General features: G+C 38.6%; 1 protein-coding gene across 1 annotated transcript in view; it reads right to left on the bottom strand.

Annotated features, from left to right (window-relative positions):
• Positions 1-1,864: 1,864 nt before the first annotated feature.
• The window catches only part of LOC104279327 (calcineurin-binding protein cabin-1-like), a gene marked incomplete at its 5' end in the record, with an annotated part of 36,673 nt that continues 24,125 nt past the window's right edge, over positions 1,865-14,412 (bottom strand). The window contains 2 exon segments of the mRNA XM_009876567.1: positions 1,865-2,346; positions 4,308-4,490. Coding sequence (XP_009874869.1) covers positions 1,865-2,346; positions 4,308-4,490 — 665 coding nt within the window.

The raw sequence follows: 14,412 nt of genomic DNA, 5'->3' as shown, positions 1-14,412 counted from the left end.
ACTGAACACAATACTCAAGGTGCGGCCTCACGAGTGCCAAGTACAGAGGGACAACCACCTCCCTTCTTCTGCTGGTCACAAAATTTCTAATACAAGCCAGGATGCCGTTGGCCTTCTTGGCCACCTGGGCACACTGCTGGCTCACACTCAGTTGGCTGTCAATTAGAACACCCAGGTCCTTTTCCGCCGTACAGACTTCCAGCCACCCTTCCCCAAGCCTGTAGCGCTGCAGGGGGTTGCCGTGACCAAAATGCAGGACCCTACACCTGTCTCTACTGAACTTCATACAGTTGGCCTGGGCCCATCGATCCAGTCTGTCCAGGTCCCTCTGCAGAGCCTTTCCACCCTCCAGCACATCGACACTCCCTCCCAGCTTGGTGTCATCTGCAAACTTGCTGAGGGTGCACTCAATCCCCTCATCAAGATCGTTGATGAATATGTTAAATCGTAAAGGATGAAGACCTTACTTCAAGATAGAGACAAGGTGAATGGGAAAACTAAAACTACCGCCCAAAGTGGCAATGAAGTAACTTCTGAAAATTAGTCCTTACCTTCCCGCACATTTATTTCAAGAAAATAAAGCTATGTAGAATTTGCTCTGATAATAGAACAAAACAAAGAGATGCAGTCTCCAGACAGTAAGCAGAATTTTGCAGGTGAAAAAAATACTTGAACACATAATCAAACAAAATGTTTGAAAGATTTTGAAAAGGATGTTAAAAAAAGCACTCAATAGCTATTTTTACTAATCTCACAACAGCAAAATCAATAATACTGTAAAATGGGAGAAAACAGATTGCATATGGAAAACTTGCTTTTCTGCGCACTATGGAGACCTGCCAATCCTCTCCTTTCCCCGCCAACCATGAATTTTGGCCATCAGTCTAAATTCTTCACAGACATTCCTGGCACTGGTACATAAATGCTGAATTTTCCAAGGTGGTTATATGCATTTAAAAATTAATCTTTCTGAAGTTTACCAGTAAATCACTCTTACCCCCACAGCAACTCAACCTGACATAATTAATCTAATTTTTTTAATAGGGCTTATCATCAGTATATCTAAGCGTACTTCTTACTCCAATTACTGCTGAAATCACATAGAAGCGTTCTGGGTTTTAAATTTACTCAGGAGTATAACTCACACTATAGACATATTAGCGTGCCATTAAATCACAGACGTTTGACAGTGCTCTACAGAAGAACCTGAATGCCTCATCAAAGAAAGAAAATTAGAACCTTATGAATGTATGCATATACATGTATCAGCAGAAAGATTTTTTTTTTTTTGCAGTGTTAAGTAGTTGCTTGTTATGCAGAGAAGTAATAAAAAGAGACAGGAAAACCCAACAATGCTAGCTGAAGCCAACCTGGTAACTACTATGCTCAAACAGAGAGGATTTGATTTTTCTGAATTCCAGGAGGAGGTAGATTTAGACAACAAAGTGTATTTCATACAGAAAAACATTGCAAATAACTAAGTTGATATTTATACAGAGAGAGAGATATGAAAAGAAAAAGAGAAGGCTTCATCAGGAAAAAAAAAAAAGAAAATATTTTGCAAGTAGTTCCTCAGGCAAGGACATGCTATTTGAACGAATAAATTGAAAACAGGCAGCCTTTTTTGTTGAATGTTGATACAAAAATCATTTGTCAGCAACAGTAATGACAGATTGCAAGAATCTAGGGCTCCTATTAATGATTAGCTCCATGGAAAAATTAACAACTGTCACATACAAACAGCATAAGAATATTTTCAAAACAAGTTTTGCCAAAAAATGGTAATATTTTTTTCTGGATTATCACTGTGCAGCCAAATAGAATATTCATCCCGTTTCAGTAGATTGGTAAAACACGCTACTGCTCAATTTGCAGCAGTACCATTGATACGTTTTCCACTAAGAGGCAAAGGGGTAGGACTTGTTTCCGTTCGCACAAATGACAATACAGTTTGTTTACTCGGGCAACAAACAGATCCTGGTGGCTCTCGTATCAGCGGTCTGCTCACCTTGTGTGTTTTGCTGTACGTGTACAGATAGGCCAACCTGTAGAGGCTCTTGTAGTGCTGGGGAAAGCGGCTGAGACACAGACAGAAGGAGGCGATGCACTGCTCTGTCAGGAACTTCCGCTGTTCCTCAAGGTCTGCTGGAAGACCATGAGGAAATTCAGATGCATCTCCACAAGTTTCAACTCTTCTTTTGCAGTCCCACTGCGAGGGCGCGGGGACTGCAGCTTTGACGGGATTGCCAGAAGCAGACTGAGGATCCACCAGAATTTTTTGGCCAGTAGGCTCAGCAGGATGGTACGATTCCAAGCTCTCCAGCAGCTCTTCTGACTTTCCTGCAACTGGAACATTAAGGGAAGAAAAATGCGACACTGAAAATTACAAAATGGTAAATGAAATATACAAAATGACAAAAATTAAATACAAGGAATGGTAATCTTTTTCTTTATTAAAGCATAGACAGAATTACTGAGTGGTTTCTGAAAAAAAAAATTACTATTCCTGATGTTTAATGAATAAGTAATCTCAGCTCATTAACAAACAGAGCTGCATGCTGAGCTCTCCATTGTCTTGATTTAGTTTCTTCCCTGAGAAGTAGTAAGAATTCAGCACACCTCACACAAAATGAAAGCGTAAGTTCAGTAAAATAGTACTGCGAAGAAAGAAAGAAAAAACAGAAAAAATGAGTCCTGACAAGTGAAACGTGTTATTCGTAACACCCTACCTAGCAGAACAGAACTCCACAATACAACTTAGGCTCATATGGACTGAGTAGCAGCAGCTAACTTGGCCTTCTGGATAACGCAGGACCTACAGGTTCCATCCAGATATTTTTGCAATTAACTTGGTAACTCATAATTCAATTGACCCATCTTTTCTTGAAGGACACCAAATCGTACTTCAGAAAACATCTGTAACAGTGGAAGCTTCCACATTCTCTGTTAGCTACTCATTATTGCTGAAAACATGTATGCTACATGCAGATTAATTTTTTAACTTTGATTTTTAGTCATGGAAGTTTACACTGTCTTTGTCATTGCCAGGATAAGGAGCCTCTTACATTAGATCTTATCTCCTAGTAGGCTAGAGATTACTAAAATATACTTCATCCTCAAGCGTGAAGCTGCTTCTTAACTTTTTCTCTGGTAAGGCTAAACTTTGAGTCAATCATGTTTTCCAGAAGAGATATTTTTCAAAATTTACTTGCGCAATCTACGTATCCGTTATAATTTTACTCTACAGATAGCTTTATGGAAAAATACAACTTTTGTTCTAATAAGTATCAGTAATGTAAGAATGCATTCAGCATGGTTTTTCTGACAGACAACTCACCGCAAGCCTGAAAAAGACCCACGTTTTTAGTCTAGTACCTGTAAGATTACTGGATTTAGTGATTGTGTGAGTACTACTTTACAAAACCAGGAACTAGCATCTATTTCCCTGGTGCAAACGTCACCATAGACTTCGCTAGCTTAGGCAGGACTGAAGCAAAATATTCTTTAGAACAATAAACCAATATAAGTCAAGCCTGCTAGTCGGCAATTGTTCCTCGTGAGATCAGCAAAGTGAATCAGGGCTATTCACATGCTGTGGCTTCTGGATCCACAAAACTGGGAAAGACTCGAGTATAGTGGGGGCTGGTAAAAAAAGATTTAAAATCCCACAAAGGGCGAAAGCCTGGAAAGGTGGGTAAAATTTATATGTTGGTCTTGTTTGTGTTTTCCAGTCTATCTGCTGTCACATTCCAACATAAGGAAATTCCAGCTAATGGATTTTGAAGCAATTTTTCCAGTGGCACGCAGAACACTTAGTACTATTATATATGGAAAAATTTGGTAGAAAGCAATTCCACTTCTCCACTGAAATAAAGCATTCAGTGGAACAAAACATCTAACTCCACTATTTTGCTCGTCTGTGTATTTAATATCAAGCTGCTAAAGAGAGCATCTATACCTGGGAAAAAGAGAAAATATTTTGTTTGAGATTATCTTCAATAACTACTCCTTAAATTATTTTGATATTAGAATCATTGGAGAAAGACGGCAAACCAGGCTAAGGGCCACCACAGACAGAAGTTTCTCATCACTCCTTTCTCTGTCAGGTTTAATAGGCTGCACAAATTGGGATGATGGCCACATAAGCAAAGCACAGCTCCAATTTTAAACTGCACACATACATGCAGCAGTGACACCCAGTTAGACTTTTCAGTCACAGTGCAGCATTATTTCAGTGCTTCTGCATGCCACAAGAAATATTTTAATGTGAATATAGCAGCTGACATTATCTATTAAATTGGGCGTACTCTTCTCCTCTGTAGATCCCAGGGTCTCTTTGCCGGGCATCAGTGTATCAGCACAGGCAGCAGAAATCCTCTTCTCTGTGTAAGTCTTCCTCAGGCTGTCTTGAGAGCTGGCAGGCTCATTAAACATGTCCTGTGTGGAACTGGAGTCAGACAGCACCGCAGCAGTGCTATCCTGACTCCTCTCTGCAAAAGAGATAAAGAAGGAATGCACCATTTCACACTCAGCAAGCTGTTACTTGCACCTTGGTAACAGCAACGTAAAACTGCAGCCACTCTGCAAACCTCTTACAAGAGCAATACAGGATCCTTAACAACCACCAATTCTGTTGCCTAAGAGGTATTTATTTTCTTTTAAGCTGTCTGTTTTGACTTACAATTTTCATTTCACCTCGCTGCTAAGAAATTAAACCCTCAGTCGTCTTTCACTAGGTATTACTTAACACTAATGTAATAGAGAGGTCCCTGCCCCACCACATTTCTTCCTATACTATAATAACGGAATTTGTTTCCAAAGCATTGAAGCGCAACTTTCAAAAGCAGTTAGGCTGAGGACACAGTATTTCACCTAGTCTGCTCCTATAAAATTTCCCAGGTTTACTGTGCCATTTACTTTGAAAAGCACCCAGCATAATTTTAAGTGTGACACAAGCAAAGCTCAATTGACGAGAAAAAACCCTGCACAACAACACTGGTAAAAATTACTGACGAAGGACAGAAACATCAGTACCATCAGAGGGCAGAGACTTACAGGAGTGATCACTGGTGCCATCTATCCTGCAGGTGTTAGATGCTGTTCACTGAGTGTTCTGAAAGGTGACTGGATACAGCAAACACACAATCCAGCCAAGAAACAGGTCTAAGACAGACAGGAGAATTCTCGGGCTCCAAGGCAGTAGACAGAAGAATAGGAGCAGTGACTTTGCCTTGACAGAGCAGTGTCCTGTATGGTGGCTGCCGACTACCTTACAGCACAACGAAGGCGTTAATCTCCCGATGGTTGTTACAGCACAGGAAAAGTTGTACAGGATCATGACTTTATCACAGGGGATAAAGTTCACATCCCAGCACAAGCAGCCAAGTGAAAACCTTAGATTTGTGTCTGAAACCGGCTTGATATAACCCAAGTTCTTCTACATCAAGGTTTATCAGAGGCAACCCTGCATGACTGAAAAACGCAGCTTAGGATCTCCAACAGAAAGATGGGAAAATGGCATTTTTTGGTAATATTGTGCCAGCGTAATTCAGTGTCCAACACAAAATTCCAATACAGGCAATTCTCTCTGAATCTGTAACCCAAAAGATTAATTTCCAGTTTCTGCTTAAGATACAAGAATAGCTTAACCAAAAGGCATGTTATATCCATTGTCTAGGTAGATCCACTGCATTCTTATGCATTAATTTTCTTGATAAGATCAAGAAAGAAAATTAAAAAAGCAAAAGCCCTTGCTTTGAGATGAGCTGATAATTTAATTAAATTTCTTCTGTTCCATCTGAATTGCACTTGTTCAGGAGAAGAGCTAAGGGCCTCCTATGAATTTATTTTATCAAGATAAATCCCTCTGCAAACCTTCAGCTTGCAGATCAAGTTCTGCTTATTAGGATTCCAACGAATTTAAACCAAATTTGATGCACTCTATAGGCTTTTCACTACCACACAAAGAAAACCTTCCCTTTCAGTGAACAGATCTTAATAAAACTCTATCTTGAAAAAGAATGGGAGAACAGTATTTGCATCCTGATTGGAAGTTCTATAGTTCGTTAATGTTTTATACAGAAAGAATATAATTATAAAGAATGAGAAAAGAACGATTCTGAAGAGAGGTCAGTCAAGCTTTAAATGACTCATTTATAAAGCTTTAATAACCTTCTGTGGTACAAATGGATACTATTGAACTTCCAGTTACCATCATGAAAAACATTTACACTAGCTCCCTTGATATTTTTTTGAAAGGAAGTTTCTGGATCTGTGGCAAAGAGACTGAATTACTCATCTAGGGAAGAAAAAAATCGCGAATTTCCAACTGTTGCCATAAGCCTGGAGGTCAGTTCTGATGTGTGGGTTATGAGAGATGAGGCATTAGAATGCAAATCAAGAACTGCTCAACCAATATGGGAGAGTGATATCAAATCACTAGGAAATTACACGAACTTCTCACCATGCAAAGACAGACAGTGACTGAGCAAGTTAAATTTCAAATACATGCATGACAAGGAAGCTTCTCCCTATGGGGAACAAATGTAAATACCTCCTTACAATTAGCTGGTTGTTTTGCTTGGCAATTTCTACCAAAATGAGTGTAGGTCTGGATATGTATGTTCATTCAACTTATCTTTCAGTATGTTAACTAATATATAAAAAGAAGATATTCATGATATCAACATTGGGCTTGTTAATCACTGAAAAACAGAGGAAAGACAACTATTGAGACAACTTCCTATTTTTTCGATACTTCTCAAATGCAGTAGAAGCTTTCAAACTAAGTGAGCCTGATGAAAAACACCACTGAATTTCAGAAATTAGCAGCAGCCATTGGTTACTAGTATTAATTTCTCAGAAGTCACAGAGGATAGGTCAAGTTCCAGGGAATAGAAATCAGATAGACACCTTTACAAAGGAGAAAAGGTCAGAACTGTTACCCAGCTGGCCTTCATTTTCCATAGAATTATTTGAGTATAAATAAATAAATCCATCTATAAGCACCTAAAAGATAACAAGAACAGAAGTAGAAATTGTATGTGTACATCCCAGAACAGATATTCACATGTCCCTGTAAAGATTTAGTGATTCTCAAACCAGAAAAGGCCAAAATGTCACATTATTGTAAAAGAAATCCAAACTAGCCCACTTGAATGCATAATCAGTAACTTTACAGAAGAAATACATTAGAGTCTTCCTGTTTGGCTGAGCACTAATAAAAATTAAGCTTAATTACGGTGTCTGCATTTGGGATCCACAGTTTAAAAAATACACTGAATAACTAGAATGAATTCAGAGGAGAGGAGAAAAAAAATGAGAGATTAATGAGATGGCGTATAAGAAAAGCGTTGGGAGAATTCGACTTATTTATCTTCAAAGATACGAGGGAGAATTTTCCAAATACATACAATTAACCAAAATAAAAATACAATAATTGCTTCTCATAATCACCAAGTACAGAGCAAGATGCAATAGGTTTTAATTGCAGAGGCTTTTTTTTTTCCACCCCTAATCTCTATCTGAACTGTTAAAGATAGTTAAAAATTTGCTTAGAGGACCTATGGAATCACTGGAGATTTTCAAGGACAGGTAGACAAATAGCTATCCTTTGTTAAGTTACTGAAGATGTACCTTAATATAATTAAAAAGCTCTGTCAGATGCTGCAGTATGTAATTTAGAACTCATGGCAAGAGCATCAAGTCATATCCTTACTGTTTTTGTGGGTTTTTTAGAAAAAAACCTCTGTGTTTCTCACGCATGCAAGTACTACGCTCTTCTAGCTAACTCACCAATGTATCTTACAGAATATACACACCAGACAGACAAACAGCACATATTTTTACATTCATTGTATTATAAAGCTTCTCCTTCACCTGATAAGAGTTGACCGTAGTTGAGACAGTCATTAGTGTTACTCAACCTGCATGGCAAAGACCACTGCAGTCTGTGAGACGTGAGAATTAATTCCAAACTCCCAACTGCTGTTGATACGTGTCCTTCTGAAAGATGTAAATCCAAGGAGAACATCACTGCTTTTAAAAAATTTCTCATGTAATTAAAGACCACTTAATGTAACTCAATATAATTTAAGAGCTAAAAAATTACTGGGTTTAATATTTTGTTTACCTAAGGTATTGTCTTAGTTCCTCCATCCAGCAATAGCAATAAGGCAGACTTTTCCAAAAAGCTGAAGTGATGCCTCAGTTATAAGCAAATGATAAATTAAGGACTAAATATTCTTCTGAGGTCCCTTCCTGTAAAGTTTCCTCTTACTTCGAAAGCTAAGATAAATATACAATGGGGTATTAATGTCACAAAGTTATTATCTGTAGTGGAAATAAAGAGAATAGGGACAAAGGTCTACTAAATTGTGCATAAGCATCTGCAGCAAAATTCCTATTAAAAATACACCCTGATAACAGATTCTCTATTTGGTATCACTATACTTAGTTTCAGTATTTTCCTGCATCAATCCTACATTTTAGGAAGACGTCAAACAACCTGAGGAGCTGAAATCTCTGTCTGATGCAAAGTTAAGCATTTCATGTTTATTTCTAATGATTAAGGAAATAGCACTTGAGAGTAATATTTTTTTTGCTCATTCCTCATAATGTTCTCAACTTGTGACATTTCAGGGATTTCTCTGTCAGCCTGTATCACCTACTCTGTCAACAGGTGAAAAAGAGCAGCTGTATACAACAGATGTGAAAAGGTTAAAAGAAAGAGTCTTTTTAACTCTTCAATATATTAGTGAAAAAACACTAATTATTATTATACTGCCAAGAGGTATATTGCATCACACTGAGATCACTTGGTGAATTAAATATCAATCATCACTGAAACACATCTGTCTTAGATATCAGAAAAATAGCTGTAGTCCATTTGACTTAATTCTATGCTTAAAAGCATCTTAAGACTAATCTTATCCAGAATGAAAGGGTTTTACTGAGTAGACTTCAAAAATCCCTGTTCCACACTATTCCTCCGTACCAGAAAAAGCGATTAGCATGTCATTGTCACTGCTTCATTAGCATTCAGGCATAACACCTGCACTCTTACCACTTAACACCAAAAAGTTGTGTTAAACTTTGGGGAATCTACGTGACTATTTCATTTTGAAATGCGGCAGGAAAAAAAAAGGCTCAAAACTCCACGAGCCCTGACCCTGTGCCAGCATCATCGCACAGGCACCGTAAGCCCTGTGGACCACAGGCCGTGAGGCTCATTACCTAAACTGCGTCCACTCGCAGGCCGGAAGGAGGGAAGAGACGAGACAGCGACGTGTGAACATGGAGGTGACCTGAACTAGCAGACATACAATCCTAATGACCAGAGCTCTCACTGCTAAGTATGCTGACCCGGTAACAGCTCTCACGGTACAAGTTTACATAATTTATTCTCAGGGGAGCTGAAGTACAGCTTCATGGTGCCAATGTGAATGAGGTATTCTGCCTTCGCCCATTAATCACTATGCAGCTCGGTAAAGGTGCTGTCTGCTCTCCGTCCTTTAAAACTTTTTAGAATTAAAAAGAAGACTTCCGAAACACCTGCATCTGGGGGTAGGCAACAGGCTCAGAAAGCCAACAAGGTACAACTTATTTTTTTCTGAATAATATCCTTTTCTGTCTTAAATATCTGAAGGAAAAGGTACACCTTGTTACTACAAGATGGCATCTGAAAAGTGATAAACATTCAGCTACAAGTCAAAAACCAGAAATGAGTGGCACAGCTTTCTAGAAGAGCTATATACATGTTCTAACTCAGTTTGCAGTAAAGAAAATCCTGCTGCGCGTTTTAGAGCTTATGAATAACTAACTAACTAACTAACTACACTTTATTTAAAAAATAATCTTGTCTCATGCCATAAAGGTGAGTTGTTCAAAGGCCGTGGATGTACAGGCTCGCTCTCTTTGTCCTGCCTGCCTGGCACCATATCTTCCCTCTTTACTTGTACCTGTGAGCATTTTTCTTTATTGCTCTGTAGTCAAAAACATGACATGTCACATAATTCTCATTCTTGAAACGGATTCCGCCCGTAATGGAAGACAACATTCAGCTTTGTATCAAAAGCACTTGCACATTACTAAAAACAAAAGCATTGCAGAGATTTGCATGGGAGCAGGTTAACTTCTTGAGGGCAGCAAGTCCTCTGAATGTTTCAGGGGAGTTCTCTTATAACATGAGCCAAAGATGAGAGCCTGCTTCGCCTGGCTGCACTGAACGGGTTTCAGTAACTTGCACTCCTGCATTGCTGTTCTTCTATCCAAGTGCAGAGCACCAGAGTATCTCATCAATGTTCCATTTATTTAGTCAAATCCTTTTTACATCACCTCACGCTAAATGCCAGCGCGATCAGAGAGAGGTTAAATTGGGGAAAGGCAAAAATGGAGCATACTGCAATATACTGGATGTGATTCATTATTCACATAAGTTCAGTATGCAAGTGCCCATGAAAATTCAGTACCACGTGCCAGAAAAGGGTATGTACTGCAGGCTTAAAGATTTCATTTAAAACTGCTGGAAAGAGAGAATTTGGAAGGGTAAGATTTTAAGTGTAAGATCTTAATCTTCCAAAACGCAATGTGGACGTTCTTCTGATGCGCAGAAATATTCACTCCATCTTAGAGGCTTATTTAGTTTGGCATGAGTGACAACTTACTGCACCTTTGTCTCATCAGGATGTTGAGAACCCCCGTTTACAGAAAACTGTGCATCTTCATAATATTTGTGGAATTACAGACCAACAAACTATGAAGTGAGACTTCTCCTACAGCATGAAGCAAGTAGCCTCTCCCAGTGAGTTTATCATGCAGGTTTTGCCAATTACTAAAAGCAAGCCGTGACAGGTAAAAGCAGGAAGAGGATGCCTGGGGAACAGAGATTTGTATAAAGGTTAGAGGCAGCACGGGCAATATTGGTTGCAAAAGCAATCAGGCAAAGACAAACACACAAAACAACGATTACGTCTAACTACTCACAACATACTACATGACATGGATAAAGACTTAAACAATATGACATTTTAACACTGCAATAGTAACGGATACTGAGTACATCACCTGCATACCACCACACCAATACGGAACTGAAAATCAACAAAACAAAGGCATATTACAGCAAAAAAGACCTCACAGCAATCTCCTGGCCCACTTTCTGGGAAACAGATTCCTCATTCAGATTTTTTTTTTTTAATGTTAATACTTTTACTGCTTTGTGAACTAACTCTAAATGCTTAGCACAAAATTTAGGCAAATTTAAACTGCTCGAAGCTTGCACTGCAACTGGTCTTTACCAGCTACATACATCCAGCCTATACAAAGGATGACAATGAGGAGGTCAGGTTTGGTACGTAACACTGGCCATTTAGCTGTGGAAATACAGTGACATCCCAGGTAATGGTCTTGGTCCCTGCTGAGTTCTTTGTTTTTGTTTATTGCTTTGCTCTTGTAAAATAAAAAGAATCTAAACCTCAGGCTTCTACCATCAAGTGCAAGTTTTCATTTTGGAGGGTTATAAAACAGTAACAGGCAGAGGTGATGACAGAAAAGACAGGATTAAGAGAAGGAGGAGAAGATGCTGCTGAATGGAAGGACAAGAAAAGAGAAAGGAAGTTGCCTCATTTACACACATGACAGCACCTAGTCAGCCAGCAAATAACAGCTGCCACTCAGCAATACTTCTGTCTCCTTGAAGGAGATATATGCTAGCAGCTGCCACAACAAAAAAGGTTAGGTATATTACTAGCTGTATTCACTGGTTCCTTTCTCCCTTCTCCATTAAATACATGAGCTAGAACTCATATTACCAGCATTCACTGCATAAAAGCTTTTCAATGATCTCAACTTTATCAGTGATTTCTGCATCTCCTGGTATTCTTTTTCCACCAGCAAAAAGTGCTGGAGAGCTACAGAACTACAATGCTACATTAAAATATAATGTATTCAAAATAAGTCTGCCCTCAAAACTTTATCCATCTATGGATGAATGCCTTAAAATCAAAGCCTAAATATTTTCAAGAAAAGACATCTGTCTGGCTGTTCAGTAATTCTCTCCTGCTTGTAATGAGATAATTTGCTGTACTAGAGGGCGCATTATTGGATATCATGTTTACAGCAAATAAAACAAAGAAATAAACCAAAAAGCCCCCAATCAACACAAAATTAATAGAAAAAACATGGATCAGAAGAAACGACAATAGTTCATCTAAGTCTATTCCTTTTTCCACCAGGATAATTACATCTCCTTAGCTCCTGACCGATGGCTCTATCACCACTCTAAAGACTTCCCGTGCTGCAGCACGGCATGCTATACTATCCCCAGGGACACATTGCAGTGGGGGGCGGTTATTTTGCTTTGGTAAATAGTATTTCCTAATACTACGGTGATGCTATTTCTAATATCCAGATTTAAAAATGCAATTTAAGTCTCAAGTCATCTGCTCTGCTTCCCATGGACATGGAAATCCTGTTTGTGTTTTTAGCCTCCAACTCTTTGTACAGCCTTCAATACCACTTAGGTTACACTGAGGGTTACACTGCCGTCACATCTACTCTTCATCTTCTCCTCCCTAGACAAATCATCTCGATTCCTTCTTGCCTTCCTTACGGGACACATTTTCTTGAAGCAGAGCAAACAAAAATGGTTGAAAGAGGTCTCATTGGTCAGCAATGACAGGGATTCCAACCATCATGTTTGATTGTGGGAACATACAAAGAGAACTTTGTAGGTAACACTCTTTATAATCCTGGTTTGTTGATCATATATGACATATACAGCTTCATTTGCTGTCAAAATGATAAAAAAAAAATCTAAAAAGTAGCAAATGATGGATATTTTCTCTCCATTTTTAGGAAATGCAGGCACTGGTTTTCTTCAGTGATGTGATTACACGTAAGATGCAAGAGCATTTTACTTCAAAAGTGCATATTTTAATATAAGTAAAATGCAAATGCATGCAGAGGAACACAGTTGATGTAATAATATAAAAGTGGAAGACTTCTGAGTGTTGCTTAGTCTGTTACCTCTCCTTCCATCTGTAACAGCCTCAAGGCAAATATTTGAGTTTGCTGGGACTCTCCAATATGCTGCATCCAGTTTCGTTGTGCCAGCAACTTACAAAACATTACGAATGATGCAGTATCTGCAATTCTCCTTGTCACAGCTACACACAGCCTTCCTAAAGATCACCTTAACTCCGCTTCTTTCAGGGGCTCACATTTTGAACTGCTTTGACAGCAGCCAAGCTCCGTCGTCACTAGGCTAAGCTGGCAGTCCCATGAACTGCTTCTTCAGCCCCGACAGAGGTTGGGCATCCCTCCGCTTGCACCTTCAGGCTCTGCTGAGCAGCCAGCTTTGCTCCCAGCAGGCAATTAGCACACTACAGCCCCAATCCCTTACTCGGAGTGAACTTACTAATGACACATATTTGAATATTTATCTAACTTAGGTATCTCCTGGGAACATCTTGACAATCTTCAGGACCTAAGCAGGTGTAATCTTAGGTAGAATTGCTTCTCATAGGGAATATTATTTAGGAAATATTTAAATATTTGCTCTCTTCTGTGTTTGCCGTGTCAAAGAGATGAAAAGACTAATATAAGAGCCTTATCACTACATAACCCACTCACAGTAACCTACTACATATGGTATCAAAGCAGTCCAATGAATTACTCCTGATTTAAAAGTAAACATGAATAAAATGAACATTTCTGTACTCAGTTTATAGTCTAAGAGCTGAAGGGTCTGTCAGTTTTACCACGAATTATTTGCTGGGGAAAAGGAATAAATTCACCTTGCAGAGTTTCCAGGCACATACATTTGTTTCAATACTATGTCAAATTCATTTATAAATTACCATTCTTCAGAAAATAACAATAGGAAGCAGCCCACCCTTCAGAAATAAATTTGTATCAAGCAAAGCATTTATGTGGGGTCTGTCACATCCTACCAATACTAGGCTATATATTGCAGGTATTTTACTTCTTCTTAAGTGCTGATACTCATAGATTCAGATGGATAAACAAATGGCCAGAAGACTAGAATAAAAAACCTAGCCAAATAAAAATGTCAAGTTACTTAAACAGTAACTTAATTTCTACTATACATGTATATTGCAAAATCTTCAATAACACTGTGATACCACCCTACCTTCTGCATCTAAGGCAATTCTTTATTCTATCCCTTTTTATTCTAAAGAGATGAGCTGCTAACAAGTCATTGTAAATGATAAAGAAAAATTAAAAGATGAAGTCTACTGGACTGTCATGCAAATCACTTCGTGCTCATAAACAATATATTCAAAATAGTTGCCACCTGCCTCCTTCAAAAAAGGATAATACCATTTTCTTTTGCCTTTTTAACAATTTGTTATGTTTTAGCCACAGTTCAAATTTTCACAGGATCATTTC

Source organism: Apaloderma vittatum, unplaced genomic scaffold, assembly GCF_000703405.1.
Source record: "Apaloderma vittatum isolate BGI_N311 unplaced genomic scaffold, ASM70340v1 scaffold40019, whole genome shotgun sequence".
Classification (NCBI taxonomy): Eukaryota; Metazoa; Chordata; class Aves; order Trogoniformes; family Trogonidae; genus Apaloderma; species Apaloderma vittatum.
The sequence above is the reverse complement of the archived record's forward strand: the minus strand, read 5'-3'. Positions and strand labels throughout refer to the sequence as shown.